The sequence below is a fragment of the Danio rerio genome, chromosome 13, assembly GCF_049306965.1.
Source record: "Danio rerio strain Tuebingen ecotype United States chromosome 13, GRCz12tu, whole genome shotgun sequence".
NCBI lineage: Eukaryota > Metazoa > Chordata > Actinopteri > Cypriniformes > Danionidae > Danio > Danio rerio.
In genome coordinates this window covers 54,198,283-54,221,066 of record NC_133188.1, presented here as the reverse complement: position 1 = coordinate 54,221,066, position 22,784 = coordinate 54,198,283, and the positions used below count along the sequence as shown (strand labels likewise).

General features: G+C 37.8%; 1 protein-coding gene across 2 annotated transcripts in view; it reads left to right on the top strand.

Annotated features, from left to right (window-relative positions):
* herc4 (HECT and RLD domain containing E3 ubiquitin protein ligase 4) overlaps positions 1–22,784 on the top strand; it is a 59,475-nt gene that overhangs the window by 26,696 nt on the left and 9,995 nt on the right. For both annotated transcript variants that reach the window (XM_005173035.6, XM_068213120.2), the window contains 8 exons: positions 2,964–3,023; positions 3,595–3,706; positions 7,684–7,873; positions 11,274–11,446; positions 12,927–13,046; positions 13,298–13,396; positions 13,593–13,766; positions 14,263–14,406. In XM_005173035.6, the coding sequence (XP_005173092.2) occupies positions 2,964–3,023; positions 3,595–3,706; positions 7,684–7,873; positions 11,274–11,446; positions 12,927–13,046; positions 13,298–13,396; positions 13,593–13,766; positions 14,263–14,406 (1,072 nt within the window). The remainder of the gene's footprint in view (positions 1–2,963; positions 3,024–3,594; positions 3,707–7,683; positions 7,874–11,273; positions 11,447–12,926; positions 13,047–13,297; positions 13,397–13,592; positions 13,767–14,262; positions 14,407–22,784) is intronic.

Genomic DNA, 22,784 nt, shown 5'->3' with positions numbered 1-22,784 from the left:
AGTGGGTAACGTTGTGCATTGTCTTTCCACCACTTAAGAGGACAAGCCATGAGTGAGATAGAGGTCTCTTTGTGGTACAAGTCAATAGCCCCTTTCACACAGTGATACCGGTAAATATCCAGAAAATGTCTGGAAAGACTTTACCGGTATATTCAAAAAAGCGCTGTTCACACAGGCGAGGACGTTACGGAAATTTTGCGGAAAAGAGCATTCACACATCCATTTCAAAATACCGGTAAATTCTGACATCATTCAACACAAATTAGCTTTAAACGGCTGCGCTTGTGTTTGTAAACATTTGACTAAATTACAAACTCTGTGGATGATCAATATTGTGAACAACTTTCGCAGGATCACTTTCGCATGTCGAGATGTTCATGATATGTGCGTGTGCTGGCGCTCACAGGCTGTTTCACAGGCACACGCAAAGCTTGAAGGTAAACAAACAACGGCTTATCATAAGCATCTCATCGATGGTTATTTACACAGTTGGCATTAAGAAGAACATATAAACGTGATCAGACTCACTTCTAGCAGCTAAATGTGTCTGGAAAAATATTCAAAGGCTTTTATCCTCACAAACCGCGCGAACGTAAATGCGTCTGACTGTTGTGATTGGCTAAAGCAGACGTCTCACGTCAGCACGTTCTAGACGTGCACGCGCTTATTACGGGAATCTTCCTTCTGCATTCACACAGCGCAGCATTCCGGCAAATTGCCAGTAATGTTACAACTTCTCTTTCCGGAAAATAGCCAGATCGAATTTACCGGTATTTTCAAAAAGGGCCTGTTCACACATACAACCTTTCCAGAAAATTGCCGGTAATTTTCCGGAAAGGTCTGTATGTGTGAAAGGGGCTAAAGTCTGCATCAATCTAACAAGTGTGCTGTGTTCTGCAGTCTCCATGACTGTTTTTAGTCGTATTCCCCGACTTATATTTCACCACAGTCTGGCAGTGCCTGCATGCTGTTTTTGTCTTTGTCTGTCACCTTTTCTCCTTTTTCGTATCTTTTTAGAAAGAAACCGAAATGCTTCCACACATCAGATTTAAAACCCGCTTTAGGTTCGATCATTTCCAGCTCTTTTTCTTCCCCGCTACTAGCAGCACACTCCATTTCCACATTACTGGATCTGAAGTGACAACAGACCGCAAAGGATGATGGCCACGCCTAGGCTGATGGGAATTGTAGTTCCCGCTACCTCCCGTTCGCTTCATTCGCCTGAGCAAACTTTTCTCAGAAATATAGTTTTATTGAGTCATGCGCCTACGGTGATATTGAAAAAAATTACTATTGCGGTATGACGGTATTTACAATATTGTTACATCCCTATTATTTTTTTATATTACTAGTTATCATGCTTTGTGGAAACAGGCCTTAAGTCATGTCTGTCCTGTACTGTTTCATTAAATTTATGCATTATCAAATAAAGATTACACGAGCTGGATTCACTAGTCAGATCTGCTAGAAACAGCAAACTGAAATGAATGTGTAATGAAAAGCATAAATTAAAAAGTTAACTTTTTTTAATGCTTATCAGTACACTCATATATTTTTATTATTAGATTTCTATTAGTAGTTATCATGCTTTGTGTGAACAGGCCTAAATACATGTCTCTCCAGTACAGTTTTATTAGATTTATGCATTATTTAATGAATATTACACGAGCTGGATTCACTGTTCAGACATGCTAGAAACAGCACACTGAGGACACCTGCTGGTTACAAAGGGCTGTAGTGCCAAATGAAAAGCATAAACTAAAAATAAACCGATTTTTATTGCCAGTCAGGGGACTCAAATATATTTATTGTTGGGTCCCACTTTATATTAAGTGTCCTTAACTACTATGTACTTGCATCCAAAAATGAATACAATGTACTTACTGTGTTCATAATGTATTTGAGAACACTTGTGGTGCTTGTGAGTTGGGATAGAGGTTGGGTTTTGGACAGGGTTGGTGGTATTGGTAGGTTTAGGGTGGGTTAAGGTGTAAGGGATGGTCAACAGTGTATTTACAAATGTAATTACAGAAGTTAATCACAGATGTAATCACATACAGGTATTTAATCAAGCATAAGTACATAGTAAATACATGTATCTACACAATAAGTACATTGTAACTAATTATTAATTTCTGTGTAAGTGCTTATTAGTTAAAGACACTAAGGGTGCTTTCACACCTACACTTTTGTTTCGGAACGTGTCTCGTTTGCCAAGTTAGTGCGGTTCGATTGGCATATGTGAACAGGGCAATCGCGCTCTGTTCCGCGCCAAAGTAATCGCTCCGAGATCGCTTGAATGCGGTGGTCTCGGCTCGATTGAAACGAACTCTGGAGCGGTTCGATTGCAGTGAGAAAGCGATCCGATCCGAGCGCGGTTATATCACAGTGTTTTATGGATATGTAATAGGCTTACGGCTATATGAAGAGAGAATTATGAGTATGGCGGGAAGTTTCGCGAGTCTCCGGATGCCCGCAAACGAGTGATGATCTCCCGGTAATCTCGCATCTCTCTCCTAGTCCTCAAATAGGCATCGTCGCGCACCCTTCTCACCCCTCCCCACCGCATCTCTCCTCAGACACGTCACGCGCCCGCACCCTGTCAATCACCACCAAACCACCACCTCTCCTGACAGCTGAGCGGGACTCTGCAAAATAAACCCTGACACTCTGACCAATGTGAGGAGAGTTTACTCGCACGTGACTTGTTTTAGCTCTTTTGGTCTGATTAGAAACTTTGCAGTGTGAAAGCGAACCGCTCCAAGAGCAAAGAGCAACAATGTAACAATTTTAATCTCTGTTTCAGAACAACTGAATCGATTCACAGGTGTGAAAGCACCCTTAATGTAAAGTGGGACCTGTTGTTGTATTTATATTTTCTGTTTTTCTTTTTTAATATTGGAACGGGCATTAAGACATGTCTGATTATCATGTCAGTTATGTGTGTTCTGTGTTTCTTGCAGTGAGATTGATCTTGTGTTTTCTTCTGCGAGTTGTCTCAATGGAAGCTTTCTGTCTTCAAGGTAACCAAATCATCAATGCATTTAAGCCGAAGATAATGTACATCCAGCCGGTTGTGCTCTCAGAATAAAGCCTGACAGGTTTATCAGCAGCTGTTGTATAAAACGAAAGGGTTTATTTTGTGTAACAGCCAGCTAGATGTGCATTATCCTGCTGGTTATATGGATACTTAACACAAAAATAAACTATTATACACAAAACATTGATCTGAGCTGTAATAGTTTACACTTTTAATTAAATGTAAAGCTCGCAGATATGAAAGCTGAATGCAGCCTACACTAACCTACTTATTATTTGATATATATTGTAATATATGATATATCTATCTAATAAAACACCACATATGTAATGGCATGCTTGATTGACCAATCAGAATCAAGTATTCCTGAGAGCCGCAAATTAATATAAGTGTGTGCAATTTTCTTTTTTGTTTAGTTTTTTTTATTTAGAAGAAGCACAGCATGTTTACAAGTTTATTTAGATGTCGCTGATCTTTTGCACTGCTGAGCATATGTGAATAACTTCTGTAAAATCAGATTATAGTTTCTCTAACGTGAATGTTTTGTTTTGCAGTAATCCAGATCACTACAGCACGAGCAGTAAGTGCTCCGGTGTGGACATTAACACGGCTCGTCTGCTCTTCCACAAACTCATCCAAACCGATCACCCACAAATCTCACAAATCGTAAGTCACCTAATGTTTCCAGCATGAGTGAAAGCAATGCAGACTCATTTACATCCAGGGTTCAACGCTAAGGATTTTTTATACGGGTCCGATCGGGCTATTGGTTGAGATTTTTACTTGCCCTGCCAAAATTTTCCCTGGCCCCACCAAAAAAAAAAAAAAACTAAACAGTTAATAGCTATTTCTTAGCCACATATTTTAAATAATGGCAAAATTATGCCTGTGAATCTAGAATTTAAACATTTTAAATATGTTAATAAATGTATAATGAGCAAAATTCAAGATTTTATGCAAATGAAAGAGCAGTATGAAAAATGTGCAGGTATTTTAATGCAATTCTAAATAATTTTTATAAAAATGGCTTGCCAAACTGACAACTGTTTTTTGTTTTAGTTTTTTCAGTTTCTTAATTTTGTTCCCATGTAATTGTCTGCTTCTAAGACTTTAGAAACAGATGTTTTCTTTTAGCCTCATTGTTTAATTTTGCCGCCATGTTGCCATCTTTTCGCTGTACTGGTTGTTACCACGTTACAAAAAAAAAACGTGCTCAACAATACTGGCCGATAGGGGCCAGTAACAATCCTGTCTACTGTCCCAAGTGTCTTTCACACTGGCCCCAGTCCTTATTGTTGAGCCCTGACATCTAAACACTTTAAATAGACAGGTGTGTGGCTTTCCTAATCAAGTCCAATCAGTAGATTCAAACACATCAGGACTCAAATAATGCTGTGGTCACACTAGAGTTTGTGCGTGTATAATTCTGTTGTACAGCGTTGCGAAAAGGGCGGGATTAAACAAGATGTTTAGACATTGAAAAAAGTGAGTGTTTTATATTTTAAATTTCTGTCCGGAGAGGTCATGTTTCAATCCTCAATTGGTCTCACGCAATCATGTGATGCGATTTTGTAGGTCAGAATTCACCAGCTTGAAGTTTCCAATGCAGCGAAACTGCAAAACTTGTGGCACGAGCTTGCGCTTAGGGTCTGACGAAGTCTACAGGGAGAAAAGTGCAGTGTGATCGCAGTTTAAAGGTCTAAAACCATCTCAAGGATGATCAGAGGAAATGGACAGCACCTAAGTTAAATATATGAGCCTGTGGTGCATTTTTAGGTGATGGTTGTTGTATTTCCTTGTTCTGCGACAGCTACAAATTACCTGGTTTTGTTTCCTGTCTGTGACTTTGAAACCAAGATATTCCCATATTACCCAAGTGCTGTTGTTCTTTAATATTAATTAGTCTATATAATGCTTTTGAAGCGGCAGATGCCATCATCCCACTCGTTCGTGCTTTTTCTGTTTGTTTGTTTGTTTGTTATTGTGGGCGTTCCGCGTTGTTCGGTTGTGCAATTCTGTTTGGGCAGAATGAAAGTGTGCTCACTCAATTGGCTAGTAAGACAGCAGTCAATTGCTCTGGGGGTGAGGAGGTTAAATAATATATATTTCATATTGCAGCCTCTTGCGATTAGATAATCACAACATTTAAAATTGCGATTAAATTCCGATTAATCACACAGCCCTACTTAGGACCATGTGATATTTCAGTTTTTCTTTTCTAATATATCTGCAAAAATGTCAACAATTCTGATTTTTTTTTTGTCAGTATGTGATGCTGTGTGTACAAAAGATTAACTTAAATTATTTACATTTACATTTAGTCATTTAGCAGACGCTTTTATTCAAAGCGACTTACAAATGAGGACAAGGAAGCAACTTACACAACTATAAGAGCAACAATGAATAAGTGCTGTAGGCGAGTTTCAGGTCTGTAAAGTCTAAGAAGTAAAGTATTAGTAATTTTTTAGTAATTTAGTAATTTTTTTTTTTAATAAAATTTTAGCAATTTAAAAAAATTTTTTTTTATTTATTTATTTATTTTTTTAGTACAGTTAGTGGTATATCAAGAGAGGCAATTGCGGATTAGGAAGTGAAGTGGAGAAATTATTCATGCAAGTGGGCGAAGCAGTGACGCAGTAGGTAGTGCTGTCGCCTCACATCAAGAAGGTCGCTGGTTCGAGCCTCGACTCAGTTGGCATTTCTGTGTGGAGTTTGTATGTTCTCCCTGCGTTCGCGTGGGTTTCCTCTTGGTGCTCAAGTTTTCCCCACAGTCCAAAGACATGCAGCACAGGTGAATTGGGTAGGCTAAATTGTCCGTAGTGTATTAGTGTGTGTGTGGATGTTTCTCTGAGATAAGATTTAGCTGGAAGGACATACGCTGTGTAAAAACTTGCTGAATAGGTTGGCGGTTCAATCCACTGTGGCGAATTGGATTAATAGAGGGACTAAGTCGACAAGAAAATTAATAAAAGGATTTATGCAAGTGGCTGCAATATAATAAAGGGTGAAAAATGTAAGGGGGTCTGAATGCTTTCTGTACCCACTCTATATGAGAGCATTTTTGGTTACATGTTAAAATCATAACATTGTAGTCTAAACTCAAAGCAATCATGACAAACTATGACAAAATATATCATTTGAAAGCTTAGCATTTCTAGCTTCAACATCTGTATTAGATTGGCGTGTTAGATCTGTATCAGTAATAGATATTGCTGAGCAACAGTTATTTAATAATTTGCTACTAGAAAACGTATCAGAATCGTAAAGCATTACTTTGCTACAGCAATCCACGTGTAAACATTTGTTTGGTGTTTTTAGAGGCTGAATTCAAATCAAACTGCGCATACACTTTAGAACTTCATGTCTAGGTTACAAATATTGTCAGAAGTTGGAAACAAATACAGGTTGTATTCCTCAAAACATAGGGGGATAAACTGGATGTCATCTGGTGGTCATGTCTGGTACTGCGGCCTAACAAAATCTGACTGAATGGAAATTATTTGGTGTTATCAATTTTAAATATGGAATCTGATTTGTTCAGATATTTAACTTTATTTTCTGTCAATTTTAGGCTAGAAATGTTTTATAGGATACATATTTTATGTAATATAATACATGGTTTCCGCTGCATTCATTCTTCCATGGCGGGGCGCCGCGCCAAAATTCATTCCGCCACGGCCACATTACAGCTTCTTATTCAACATTATATTTTTTAATAGCGGGTAATAATCGCACCAAAACGTATTAAAAGGTAAGTGAATTATAACAGCGCAAACTTTTCTGTAACCGTAGTGCTGTGCGTCATTTGTTTAAACCTTGTAGGTTACGTGCTGACTGACTGACTGGCTGACAGACAGGTGCGTGATGCGTGAGGCCAGCAAACACGACGTATAGCCGTTTCACTTTACTTCAGAATGCATTAATAGTGCTTTGCAGGTATTGGACACATTCATGAATATTCCTAGCAAGAATAATAAATGTTGGAGACATACTTGTTACATAAACGCTGCTGAAGTGTGATTTAGTGCGTTTATTTGAGAGCGCACATGAAGATCTGTATAGAGAAGAAGGAGAGAAAAAAAAAAAGAAGCAGAGGAAATTGGCGCGCAAGCAAAGAGATCCGCATGCTCGTAGGCTATTACATAAATGCGATCTCGACTTCTAATACTGCGCTTACGACATTTGTTATTTGAAATAACGCCACAGGTAGTTGGTAAGTCTGTGTTAAAAAAAGGCCCGTTGCAACAGCTGGAAAAAATCCTAGAGGAAACACTGTAATATATAATGTAGCTGCTTCTCACTCAGGGCTGCCGTTTATGCTAATGAGGGAGAGATGGGCACTAGTGGGCGGGGCTTTCCCTCTCTGATGACATGTACAAAGGGTGAATGTCAATCAAAGTGTTTCTGCAGACTGTTTCTATCTAGTCTGATTATGAATAATACAACTCATTCATATTGAGCATTAGAGGCTGGAGATATCCACACAGTGCAGACACACAACTGTGTTTAAACTTCTTATAGAAGGGATTTTTGCAATATAGCTTCCCTTTATGCTCACTGTTTATAAGCTAATAGAAATGACAATCATAATTGCAGTGCTCCCGCTTGCTGTGGTAATCTATGCATGTGTCATTCACACACAGATCGCTGCTAGTTTGGAGAAGAATCTCCTTCCCAAATTGAGCAGTTCTCCTCCAGACATCGAGGCTCTGAGACTGTACCTGACCCTGCCTGAGTGTCCACTTCTCTGCAACCCGAACAACTTCACTACGTTAACTATTCCCTTCGCCAAAGCCATCGTCAGCCTGAAAGATGCTCCTATCAAAGTGCTCGGTATGTTCACCTTCCTCAATTTACAGGTGAAGTCAAAATTATTTGCCCTCCTGTGAAAGATGGAAGGTTTTCACAGCATTTCCTATATTTTTTTTTCTGCTGGAGAAAGTCTTATTCGTTTTATTTCTGCTAGAATAAAAGCAGTTTTTAATTAATTTTAAGGTCAATATTATTAGCCCCCTTAAGCAGTATTAGTGTTGGATTGTCTCCAGAGCAAACCCCTGTTATACAATGACTTGCCTAATTACCCTAACTTTACCCTAATTAACCTAGTTAAGCCTTTAAAGGGCCATGAGACCCCCTCGTTTCAGCAGGGTGTTTTCACACCTCTACTTTGGAAAAAGTCAGAAAAGTGGGCGTGTCCAGCTCTGTTTAGGGGGGAGTGTCGGAGGAGCAAAAGAGGGATGATATGGGAGTGTCTATTTGAGCACCCGCTGAGTTTCAGAGTCAAAACACACACACACACACACAGGGGAGAAAGTGACTGTGTTTACATGGACATCTGTAGTCGAATTATTTGCCAAATTATTAAATGGTGGACTTTAACTGCAGTTTGACTCTTTCATTCAGGGAATTCATTCATGCTCCTCGTGACAAACGAGATATTTGATTCGAGGAACTGCTGTAAATGTTTATATTTCATGCAATGTTTGATACCACACGGCGAATGAGAGAAAAAAAAAAAACCTCTGCATTTCTCTGTAACTTTGATAAACTCGGCAGGTAAGCCGCATGTGTTATTCTAGTCACAAAATGCGGTGAAAATCCTACACGACAGTAATAGGTATTGTTGTCACGCGTCGCATACACTGTAATCCACACATGACTCAAAAACAACAAAAACTTTACTTCAGCAAATTAGGAAAGAAACACTGCACGCTTGTTTTGCCAACACAATGTGGCGTCTCTGCCGTGACGCCGTCTACACTGTAACATTAAGAAATATTAATGAAGTTGCACAATAGAGCGCGCTGATTGGTTTGAACCAAGTCTTACTCATGCATTAATGCAGCACACTCAGAGACGTGTGAACACCCAGGTACACCCAGGTACAGTCGTCCAGTATACACGCTGGAACACACGCTAAGATCTCATGGCCGTGACGCAGATTCAAAAATTAATTTCAAACCGGAAGTACGAATTGGCTTGAAATTAAATGTCACTTTGGACTGAATACTAGTGTCTTGAAGAATAATATCTAGTCAAGCATTATGTGCTGTCATCATGGCAAAAATAAAAAAAAATTAGTAGAAACGAGTTATTAAAACTATTGGGCTCTATTTTGACGATCCATGCGCAAAGTGAAAAGCACAGGACGCAAACGCTTTCGGGGCGTGTTAGAATCCATTTTTGCTAAAATAAGGATATTGCTAATATCTATCTATCTATCTATCTATCTGTCTGTCTGTCTGTCTGTCTGTCTGTCTGTCTGTCTATCAATCTATCTATCTATCTATCTATCTATCTATCTATCTATCTATCTGTCTGTCTGTCTGTCTGTCTGTCTGTCTGTCTGTCTATCAATCTATCTATCTATCTATCTATCTATCTATCTATCTATCTATCTGTCTGTCTGTCTGTCTGTCTGTCTGTCTGTCTGTCTATCAATCTATCTATCTATCTATCTATCTATCTATCTATCTATCTATCTATCTGTCTGTCTGTCTGTCTGTCTGTCTGTCTGTCTGTCTATCTATCTATCTATCTATCTATCTATCTATCTATCTATCTATCTATCTATCTGTCTGTCTGTCTGTCTGTCTGTCTGTCTATCAATCTATCTATCTATCTATCTATCTATCTATCTATCTATCTATCTATCTATCTATCTATCAATCTATCAATCTATCAATCTATCAATCTATCTATCTATCTATCTATCTATCTATCTATCTATCTATCTATCTATCTATCTATCTATCTATCTATCTATCATCTATCTATCTATCTATCTATCTATCTATCTATCTATCTATCTATCTATCATCTATCTATCTATCTATCTATCTATCTATCTATCTATCTATCTATCTATCTATCTATCTATCTATCTATCTATCTATCTATCTATCTATCTATCTATCTATCTATCTATCTATCTATCATCTATCTATCTATCATCTATCTATCTATCATCTATCTATCTATCATCTATCTATCTATCATCTATCTATCTATCTATCTATCTATCTATCTATCTATCTATCTATCTATCTATCTATCTATCTATCTATCTATCTATCTATCTATCTATCTATCTATCATCTATCTATCTATCTATCTATCTATCTATCTATCTATCTATCTATCTATCTATCTATCTATCTATCATCTATCTATCTATCTATCTATCTATCTATCTATCTATCTATCTATCTATCTATCTATCTATCATCTATCTATCTATCTATCTATCTATCTATCTATCTATCTATCTATCTATCTATCTATCTATCTATCTATCTATCTATCTATCTATCTATCTATCTATCTATCTGTCTGTCTGTCTGTCTGTCTGTCTGTCTGTCTATCCGTCTGTCTGTCTGTCTGTCTGTCTGTCTGTCTGTCATCTATCCATCCATCCGTCTGTCTGTCTGTCATCTATCTATCCATCCATCCGTCCGTCTGTCTGTCTGTCTGTCATCTATCCATCCATCCATCCATCCATCCGTCTGTCTGTCTGTCATCTATCTATCCATCCATCCGTCTGTCTGTCTGTCTGTCATCTATCTATCCATCCATCCGTCCGTCTGTCTGTCTGTCTGTCTGTCATCTATCCATCCATCCATACATCCATCCGTCTGTCTGTCTGCCATCTATCTATCCATCCATCCATCTGCCTGTCTGTCATCCATCTATCCATCCATCCTTTTATCTATCCATCTATATCCATCCATCCATATGTCTGTCTATCCATCTATCCATCCTTCCATCCATTCATCTATCATCCATCCATCCATCCATCCATCTATCTATCTATCTTCCTATCTATCCATCCATCCGTCAGTCCATCCATCCATCCATCCATCCTTCCATCGTTGTATGTAGTTATATATGTATAAAGTTGTATATAGTTATTTATATTTGATTTTTATTTATTTATTTTTCTTTTATTTGATTTTATATGTAATTTTAAAAAAAAATCCATTTATTATTTGCATTTTAAACTGCATTTTCATTTTGCATTGACACCAACTTTGTCCGATTGCACCCTTAAATTCCAAATGTAACCCCCAAGTAAAAACCAAATGCTCTTTGATGTAATGCTGTAGTCATGCTGTCTTTTAAATCTGTCGTGAAATGTGTTGTGGATGATCTTTGCCAGTTTTTGTACTAATCCCTGTATTTTGTTCACCATTTGGATTCAGCCATTGTTGTTGTATTATTGTGTGTTTTGAAGGGAACTGGTGGTCCCGGTTTGAGCCGGTGGTTTTCCAGAGGCTGGTGGAGCTCTATAAGGAGGTGGTGGTGTATCTGTTGCGCATGCAGAAACTGGGCATTCCTCTTTCTGAACAGAGGATCTTCACCTGCTTTTTAGACACTTCACTTAAACTGCTGGAGATCCTGCACTCGGTGAGCAGCAACAACATCCGGCCTAAAAACTTTAATCAATGTGTCTTAAATCATATATAGTGCATAAAATTGTGAAATTGACCCGATGTGAAATAAGATCTGCTGTAACAATCAAGATACAGTAATTGAGAAATTAAATGTACATTTTTCATGAAATAATAGTAAATTTATGCTTAAAATTGGGATGAAATGATAAATGTAATGGCCTAAATTTAATAATAATACAGATGAATAAAAACTATGATTATTTCATATTCCAAAAAATTATCATGAGATCATTTGCCTAAATAATTAATGATTAAAATGATTAAATACATAAATTATTTTTAAAAAGTTATTACATAAATGTTTTAGATGGTTAAACTTAATACCCCAATTTTAATAATAACAGTAATGCATATTAATAAAGATAATGATTAGTTAAGAATATGTTATCAAATATTTGGCTTACAATAATAACTCAAAATTACAACAAACATAAAAGTATAATAAATATAAAATAGGTAAAGATTTAAAAACGTAAAGTAAGTTTAAATAAAACCAAACTTTGACAAAAAAAATGACGTAACCTTAGTTGTTTTTGGGGGGGTTTTTTATTTAAAAAATATTTCTAGAAAACAAGGAAAATGAATGCTGCTTAATTAATATTAGTTAACACATTAAATAACTACAAGCACGAGATGTGTTTCTTGTTACGTTAGTCAATATTAATTAACCACAATTCATTATTAATTCATGTTTTCTAATGTTCATTTGATTTTTAAAAGGTTCTGCTTTTCTTTTTATTAATGCATTGATGTTGATTTTAGTGATTAACTTCAGTATATACAAGCTTTTCATAATAACGAAATTATATTAATGAACAATATACGGTTAAAGTTTAAATTATTCGCCCTCCTGTGAATTTAGATTCTTTTTCAAATATTTCCCAAATGCTGTTGAACAGATTCAGGAATGTTTCACACTATTTCCTCTAACATTTTTTCTTCTGTAGAAAGTTTTTTTTTTCATTTTCGGCTAGAATAAAAGCAGTTTTTAATTGTTTTAAACCCATTTAAGGTTAATATTATTAGCCCTCTTAAGCAATATTAGTTTTGGATAGTCTACAGAACAAACCACTGTTAAACAATGACTTTCCTACTTACCCTAACTTTACCCTAATTACCCTAGTTAAGCCTTTAAATGTTATTTAAAAAGTTAATGCCTTTAAAGCTGAATACTAGTATCTTGAAGAATATCTAGTCTAATATTATGTGCTGTCATCATGGCAAAGTTATTAGTAATGAGTTATTAAAACTATTATGATTGGAAATTTGTTGAACAAAACAGAAATTGGGGAAAAACTATACAGGGGGGCTAATAAATCTGACTTCAACTGTTGTTCATTATGAAACTCCTGAATTATACTAATGCTGAGAGATGGAACCTGATAATTCTGCAGTGATCATTTTCTGATATCGTCTTTATAATCCCGTTGCAGGTCAATGAGCGTGCCGGACAGATCATCCAGTATGATAAATTCTACATCCATGAGCTAGACGAGCTGATCGACATCAGGAATGATTATGCGACCTGGTTTCAGCAGCAGATGTTCTCTGTGGTGGGTTTATGATCATAACAAACACCCACACCGACACGGTTAGAACATGCAAACTCCACACAGAAACACCAACTGACCCAGCTGAGGTCACGACAAGCCTTCTTGGTGTGCAGCCACAGTGCTAACCACTGAGCTACCGTAGGAACACTAAATCCTTGATTTTACAAACCACGGTAAACCTTGAAACCGGTTATCTCACCATGTATGCTTCCAAACATTAATATAAGTAAATAAATCTCTGTTTTTCGCAGGTCATGGACTCTCAGGTCACCCTCTGCAAATACCCGTTTGTGTTTGACGCTCAGGCGAAGACGGCGCTGCTGCAGACTGATGCTGTGATCCAGATGCAGGTCAGACTGATGCGTTTCAGTCAGAGATTCAGCCTCATGTTTCTCTGCTATAGTCTTCTGACAGAGCTGTGTGTGTGTGTGTGTGTGTGTGTGTGTGTGTGTGTGTGTGTGTGTGTGTGTGTGTGTGTGTGTGTGTGTGTGTGCGTGTGTGTGTGTGTGTGTGTGTGTGCGTGTGCGTGTGCGTGTGCGTGTGCAGATGGCGGTGGATCAGGCGCAGAGACAGAACTTCACCTCATTATTTCTGTCCGGCGGAGGCGTGGAGTCAGTGAACCCCTGCCTCATCCTCATCGTACGCAGAGAAAACGTGGTCGGAGACTCCATGGAGGTGCTGAGGAAGTCCAAAAACGTAGACTACAAGAAGCCACTCAAGGTAAACCTGTCTCACTGAAGCCCCCTTTTAGACTTTGATCCTAATTGTGGCGTTTTGGTGACTGTCGCTTTAAATGCAAATGAGATTGTGCTCTTTTTCAATAGAGGGTGGAGCTTTAAATGCTTGTGTGTCAGCATAGTGGCAGATTCAAAAACAAGACTAACATCCTATGCTAATGAGGGAGAGATGGAAATGAAAACGATCTAGCAAAGATACTACTAAAATAAACTAAGGTCTAGCAGCAGTTTTTAATTACAGGAACTGATTAATATAATCAAATGTTATACTGGATATTGTATAAAAGTTTCAATATATACATTAATAAAAGTTCAGTCATTATTTAGCCCATATATCTATTCAGTGAAGAGCAGAGTGAGGGATTTCATTAGATTTTGTTGTTTGAGTAATAAGATGCACTCAATGATTTATTTAATAAATGCCTTGGTCTGCATGTTTCAGCGGTGCTCCTACAGTTTTTAATCCAGTTCTTTTCTAGGTGATCTTTGTTGGCGAGGAGGCTGTGGACGCTGGTGGTGTGAGGAAAGAGTTTTTCCTGCTCATCATGAAAGAGCTTCTGCACCCGAAATATGGCATGTTTAGATTCCACGAGGAGTCCAGGCTTATCTGGTTTGCTTGCAAGGTATCTCATGAAACAAATGCATGCATAATGTGCTTTGACGAAACAAAACGAATGCACAATAATAAACTAACCCAATACACTGTGCAGAGATTAATCATTTAATATCCTAATCAGGGTTTTATTTATTACAAATTTACTTTACTGCTTCCTAAATAACAAGAAATGTTATTTAGGATATCAAATGTACTGTATATATGGCAATAAATATGGTCAGGCATACACTGAAGAAGAATCATTTGATGATATTTTAAAATACTGTACAGGGCTCGATAATAATAAGGACTGCCTGATGGCCCGGGGCCAGCATGCAAGACGCTCGGGCCAGTGTACAGAATGTTACAATCGGGCCAGTGCTGCCTTGTCACCAAAGTTTGGCTGCCACTGTCTGTCAATTGCGTGCAAACACAATCTTAGGGTGCTTTCACACATTTGTTTCAGAATCTGTCTCGTTTGCATGGGCAATCACGATTGCATACACGCCAAATCAGTAGGTCCGAGATCGCCTGAATGAGATGGTCTCTGCTCGATTTAGCGGATCGATTGTAGTGAGAAAACAAAACAATGCACTAACTAACGACCCAGGCTATATCACAGTGTCTTATGATTTTGTAATAGCCACATATTCGGCTATATGAAGAGGGAATAATGAGTAAGGCGAGATGTCATTCCCACCGGTAAATGTGTGCTTCATGTCTATTACGAAAGTGAAAGCATGCTGAAATATTCCCGAGAGCTGTTTGTCCTTTAGGATCATTGAGCGAAGTTACCATCTGATCACTTTTTTCATATTTTAATCTTATAATATGTTGTGTTAGGCCAGTTGTTTTGTTCATTTCCGCACTGACAGCTCGAAAGAAAGATCAACATTGATCTGCTTCATGGTCTGATGCAGTCTCGGTTTGTATGCTATCTCTCTATAATTTATTTGCTCTATAATTTAATTGCTATCTATAATTTAATATAATTTAATTTTAAATATTCTCTATAATTTAAATGCGGAATTCTAGCCATAGTTTTTTTAATAGATTGATTAATTCAAAAGATTGATTTTTACAAAACCTGACAACTGAAATGAGGCTCTGTATGAGACAGTCTGACCTCTCTGATTTATATTTGGTGACGATGTCTGTGAATGTCAAAATTAAAGTGCACGCTTTCGCTTATGACTAGGGATGCACCGAATAATCGGCAACCGAAATTATTCGGCCGAAAATAGTCAAAAAAGCCATTTCGGTGTTCGGCCGAATAAGTAAAAAGGCCGAATAAATTTTGCCGAACAATGACGCTATTAATGACGCGATCAAATAACCCGCGTAGAGTGAGAGGCGCGCGCTTTATGCAGCAAACATGTCAGCAGTGTGGAAGCGCTTTAAAGTGTAAGAGAAAGAGGCAAAAACGGCCGTTTGCAGACACTGTTCTGCTGAATTGTCCAGAGGAACGTTCTGTCTTCTCGCCCCCTTTGAGCAGATAACAAGAGAGATAAGCTCATCTGTGGCATCATACATTTACTTGCAGCATTAAAGCGTTTTCTAAACAAAGAGGCTGACACAGACCACGGGGTGAAAACAGCTAAAAGTGCGCTCTTAGAAGCTGTCAGGGCACGATTTAGTCAGGCGGACTCAGAACACCTGTACTTCATCGCGACTGTGCTTGATCCGCGATATAAAAGATCATTACTTGGATATGGGGAAAAAGCTGCGCACACGAGAAATGATCCAGGCCGAGTTGGACTTGGGAAAGCCGCTAGGTATTGGAGACGGTCAGGTGATGCACAGCGCAGGAGATGAAAACAGCGCAGAGAGTAAACGGGCTCGTACTACAGATGAGCCGCTCACCGACAGCCGACAGCGAGAGACTGTTTAGTGCTGCATCTCATGTCATCGATGAGAAGAAGAACCGACTTTCATGCGAGACAGCAGAGAAGCTACTTTTTATAAAGAAGAACCTGCCACTTTTCCTGAAGAAGTAGGCTAAGTAGGCTTATGTCTAGGACAGTTATTCATTTGTTGTCATCCACATTTTTTGCACCATTCAATGCACATTTGTTGTTGTAGACATAGTTACATTCTTTCAGTAGTCAGTTATAGGCCTAACATAGGCTATTCAAGAAGGGGGGCTTCAAAGATGGCCAAATAAAAATATTTTATTATTTTACTAATTTATTTATTTTAAGTTATATTGTGCTTTGTTTGTATATTATCTGCTGGAATGTTAAAAAATGTTAAGTGCTATTTTTGAAATTGTATTTTTGTTATTTGATTTATTTCTCTTAAAAGCAACACAAAATAGTAAAAAGATAGTTTTTACTATTTAATTATTGTAATGGTGAAAAAATTGGCAAACTAAATGGAAAAAAATGCAAAACACCGCATTCGGTATTCGGCCTTCGGCCTTCGGCCAAGCAATTCATTATTATTCGGCTTCGGCCAAGAATTTCATTTCGGTGCATCCCTACTTATGACATATTCCATGCCCAACTGGTCAAAAGTTTAGGGTCAGTATGATTGTTTAATATGTTAAAATAAGCTTCTCCTACTCACCGAGGCTGCATTTATTTCATCATATATACAGCAAAATTGTGAAACGTTGCACTATAAAATAACTGCTCAAAAGTAGTTTATCATTTAATTTAATTATTTTTTAAAGATGAATTTTCAGCTTCCATTACTCCAGTCTTCAGAGTCACATGATCCTTCTGAAATCACTAATATTAATTATTATTGTTGTTGTTATTAATATAATTGTTATTAATGGTAATAGTAATAAAAGCAATAATGTCTGGAATAATCATTTTATTTGAAGCTACATACAATAAAAAAGCAGCGTACCAGTACCATAAATACACACACACACACACACACACACACACACACACACACACACACACACACACACACACACACACACACAGGTTTGTTTTTGTTTTAAGTGGGGACATTACATAGGTTTCCATTCATTTTATACTGTCCAAACCATATATTATATTGCCCCCACCCCACCCCTAAACCAAACCATCACAGGAGACGGTGTGCAGCTTTACTCTCTAATTAAACTCATTCTGTAGGATTTATAAGCATTTTGAGAAATGAACACATCACCAATGTCCTCCTATTTAATAATAATAATAATTCCTTACATTTATATAGCGCTTTTCTGGGCACTCAAAGCGCTTTACACAATAGGGGGGAATCTCCTCATCCACCACCAGTGCGCAGCATCCAACTGAATGACAGAGATGAAGCCAATTGGAATATGGGGATGGTTAGGAGGTCATGATGGACAGAGGCCAGTGGGCAGATTTGGCCAGGATGCCGGGGTTAAACCCCTACTCTTTTTCGAAGGACATCCTGGGATTTTTAACGACCACAGAGAGTTGGGACCTCGGTTTAACGTCTCATCCGAAAGACGGCGCTCACTGAGCAGTATAGCATCCCCATTAGGCATTAGCACCCACACAGACCGCTGGTTGGGCGCCCCCTGCTGGCCTCACTAACACCACTTCCGGCAGCAACCTAGCTTTCCCATGTGGTCTCCCATCCAGGTACTGACCGGGCGCAGCCCTGCTTAGCTTCAGTGGGCGACCATGTGAGAGTTGCAGAGAGCTATCTGCCGGCGTTCACCTCCTTTTTGTAATACCTGTCTCATACCCATGTCATTATACAGATTTGTGTCCTGATATGACACAAAAACACGTACACACACACACACACACACACACACACACAGTCAAATTTAATTACATCAAAATTGTATTTTTTTAATTTGTCTGTTGTATTAAATAAATGTTATGCTGAATAAAAAGGGTAGGTATTACAATTATGTTTGGCTTTTGAAATCATTTAAAGTGCAGTATGTGACTAAGAAATAGCTATTAACTTCTTTTTTTTATTGGTGGAGCCAGTGAAACTTTTGGCAGGGCAAGTAAAAATCTGAACCACTGGCCCAATCGGGCAAGTAGAAAAAATCCTTAGTGTTGAACCCTGCTGTATTTATAGGATTAAAGTGCAGGACCAAAATACTTAAACTGTAAATTGTTCGTTATACTGTACTAGGTTTTACCCATTTGTCAGCAAGAATGTATTTCATGTATTTTAAATACTGGTCAAAATAAGTAGGTTATTGGGCTTTATCATCCATTATCTAGAGCAGAGATTTCCAAACTTTTGAGCTTGAGACCCCCAATATTAACAATGCCAGTGACTCGCGATCCCCCAATATCCTCTAAGGTGGTTATAAATATAGAAATCTAGCATGCAACGGTGCACACACACCAGTAGGCCCAAGTTTGTTCTCCAGTTAATTTTTTTAATGTATGTGAGTGCTGTAAATGTGCCAGAAAGTTTAACCTGGTGCCATAAAATCTGCTGCATCTGACGCTATTGCTGCATCTTTAAAATAATGTAATCAGCTCAAGGGTCGCAATCCTATAAACACTAAATCTAAAGGCTGTAACTATAGACCTTTTTCTTGGAACGCAAAATTACCCATGATGCTTTGCGTGTATGCGCAAGGAGAATGTGAAGAACTTCCGGTCGGCAGCTGATGCGTGTAAACAGTCACATTTAGACAGCTGTGAAACGATAGTTTTAATCTATTTTACCTGCTTTTATCCTCTTTGAACTAATCCTGTTGTCCATCAGCAGCATCTCCTGGACTGATCATTTACAGAAATGTGATCTAATAGGATGGAAAACAGCTGCTGTGAGGCGTTTTCCCCTCGTTGTCAGACGGCATCTTCTGCAGTTTAAATGAAGCCTCGTCATCGCTAAAGTCAACATTTTGTCTTTATTTCAAATATATAACCAGCCCAAACTAATGTAGTTCACCAAAATGTTTGACACACACACATAGCCTGTACTGTGCCACTGACACACTGATTTAATAACTGTGACAAAGTGAAAATATAGGCTAGTGTCATTTCCAAATGACAGAAAAACACAAACCGTGGTGAAAACAACACACGAAATAAAACACAAACGGCTCGCGATTAGAATGAACAGCAAATCAGCAGCAGAGGGTCAATAACAGACTTTTATTGCTCATTTTTGTAAATTGCACGACTTTCATACCTGTTAAGTTTCATGCCAGTACTCTGGTTTGCTCTCTCTCTCTCTCTCTCTCTCTCTCTGTATGTGTGTGTGTGTTAAAGAGCTGCTGAGCTAACAGCTGACAGGCGGGGAACGCACACACTGTATTTCTGACGGCAGACACGTGAACTAGGAGAACATTTTTCTCGTATTTCTGACGCACTTGAACCACATGTGACCGATTATAACGGCTTTAACAGACACATTTCTAAGTTGTGTGTCACAAAAACACTCTGTTATCCATTAAAAACGTTATTGAAACCCATTTTCGGAGCGCAAATTACCAGTTGTACACGCTGTAAACAGAAGTGTTTAGCATTCTACCGGAAGACGCTGGTCGCTATGGTGCCCTCCATGCAGCAGCCATGGAAAAGGTCTATAAACTACTATTTTAATTTTTAGTAGGTTATGGATAAAATATGGTAATTCTAATGGTTTAATAAAATGTATTATTATTTACCAATTACCAAGTCACAAGTTATTGAAAAGTTATAGATACATAGGAAGTAAAGCTCCATTTTAAATGTACTAAATCTTAATAAATAGACATCGAAATACACAAAGAAGCATTGAATGTCCCTGCTCATTTATAAAAGAACAATGGATTCATAGTAAGTTTCCGTATTTAATGATTCACAAGTGTTTTCTGTTTATTTGTGGTGGTGAATTCTATTATAGGATGTTGATCTCTGCTCTGTCCACTTCTGATGTAGAAAATTCAGCTCTACAGTTTAGCAAAGTGTCTTAAATTGACATTTCAGTAGTTTGAAATAATATAATGGATAGGAAATAATGATATCTAGAGAAATAAGTCTGTAAAATAACTGAGAAATTACTGGCGGTTTATTACAAGGTGTTTGTAGCGTGATATACAACACCAACCTAGACAACATGGCACTGCAGACCATAACAAATGTCACTTTTTCCAACCTTTCAAGATTAATAGTTGTTGTAAATAAAATCAAGCTCCCATAATCAGGGTTCAACACTAAGGATTTTTTCTACTTGCCTGATTGGGCCAGTGGTCAGATTTTTTACTTGCCCTGCCAAAATTTCCTCTGGCCCCACCAAAAAAAGAAGTTAGCAATTCAGTTATTCAGCATAACCTTTCTTTAACTACAACTGACGATTTAAACATTATTTATTTAAATACAATACTGATTAGATTAATTAAAGTCAGTCGTTTAATGTGTGGTTTAAAAACTACTAACCATTCTAGGTCACACTTTACAATAAGGTTCATTAGTTAATGTTAATTAAAGCATTTACTAACATGAACAAACAATGAACAATACATTTACTACAGTATTTGTTCATGTTTGTTCATGTTAGTTAATGAAATTACAGTAGTTCATTGTTGGTTCATGTTAACTCGTGGTGCATTAACTAATGTTAACAAGCATGGACTTGGATGTTAATAATGCATTAGTAAATGTTCAATTATAATTAATAAATGCTGTACATGTGTTTTCTTGATTAGTTCACGTTAGTAAATGCATTAACTAATGAACCTTATTGTAAAGTTTTACCAATTTTATGTTTTTTGTTTGTTTGTTTTTTTGTTAAAAATTAACAATTAAATTAACCGGTTTAATTTTAGAAACCGGCTCATTACATCAGTCCTTACATATTTTTATTTTTTATTTATTTGTAAACCAAGATTTAAAATGCATTTCACTTCTTGTTCTTGCTTGGTCCATCAACATAATACTTATATTAGCCTACGTTTTAATCAATTATGGCCTTTGAGGTTTTTTTTTAATGTAGACTAAGAAGGCAAAATACAAATAATACAAAATATAAGATTAAAATATAGAAAAATCATCAGAGGGTAATTTCGATAAATTTTCCTAACAGATGAACAGCACTCTGTGATATTTCAGCATGCTTTCACTTTCATATTAGAAATAAACACACATTTACCGGTGGAAATGACATCCTGCCTGACTCATCATTCTCTTATCAAATAGTCGTATATATGGCTATTATGGCCCGTTTCCACTGAGTGGTATGGTACGGTTCGGTTTGGTACGCTTTTATGGCCATTTCCACTGTCAAAAGGCGTACCAAACCGTACCATACCACTTTTTTGGCACCCTTTCAAAAGGGTCCCAAACATGAGAAAGGGTACCAAAAGGCGGAGCTAGACAGCTGAACGCTATTGTTTTACAGAGATAAATCATTCGCTTGCGCAACAAGCCAGAATGTAAACAAAGTACCAGCCATGTTTGAAATACACAACGAGAGATTACTTGCGCTCGCCGCGCGTCTATATCTGAAATGATTAACTTCTTGAGCTGATAATAATAACAACGTGCGCTTGATTATTGATGTGCTTTGGAAACCCGATCCTGTGAGAAGCTGACAAACCCGAGAGTGACAAATTCAGAAAGAAAAGGACAAACGCGAGAGTGGAGCGCGGAAAAAAATGGAAAGCCAAGGAGCAGGTTATTTCTTCAGCAAACTGCCTTGTTTTAATCTTTATCATCACCTTTTGGACTAATATGAACTGGGAATGATGGAATGACTCTCTAACAGAGGCTTCATGTGCTGCTGAAGATTACAGACACAGATGAGAGGTTTTCACTGACTGTAGGCTAGACTTTGTGTTGTTTTGAACCTAATTAAGGACGAAATGTATGATGTCTGTACTTTTTCTGTAGTTGGTAACATATCGGGGACTGTAAGGGGCTGTATGTGTTATATATGTTAATTTATTTATTTATTGAATATAATTACAGACGTTAGAATAGGCTATTTCACACTGTCATTGATCTGCATTTATAACCAACTCATGTTCATAGAAAAGTTAGTAGTTAACATTTAACCAGAAGTATTTATGTGTGTAAAGCGTCTTTTTTGTGAGAGGTGCTTTTCATATATGTGAGCGACTTGTGCAGCTTTATTGTAGACATTTTCTCGAGCGAGCATGACGTCGACTGAAACTTTGTCATACACCACGCTCACCAAAAGGGTACCCTTGGTAGTGGAAACGCAAGCCTGATAAAGGTGACCCGCACACAACCATAATACACTGTGATATAGCCTGATTCGTTGGATCGTTTTGTTTGCCTACAATCGATCCGCTCAGTAGAGCCAAAACCTCCTTATTCTGGCGATCTCAGGCCGATTGATTTGCCGCGGACTCGAGCACGATTGGGGCATTCACTATTGCCACACGAGCCTCGCTTATGGGCAAACGAGATCCAAAATGTCTGGGCATGAAAGCACGCTATTGACAAACAGTCGCAGCCAAAACAAACTTTAGTGACAAGGCAGCACTGGCCCCGA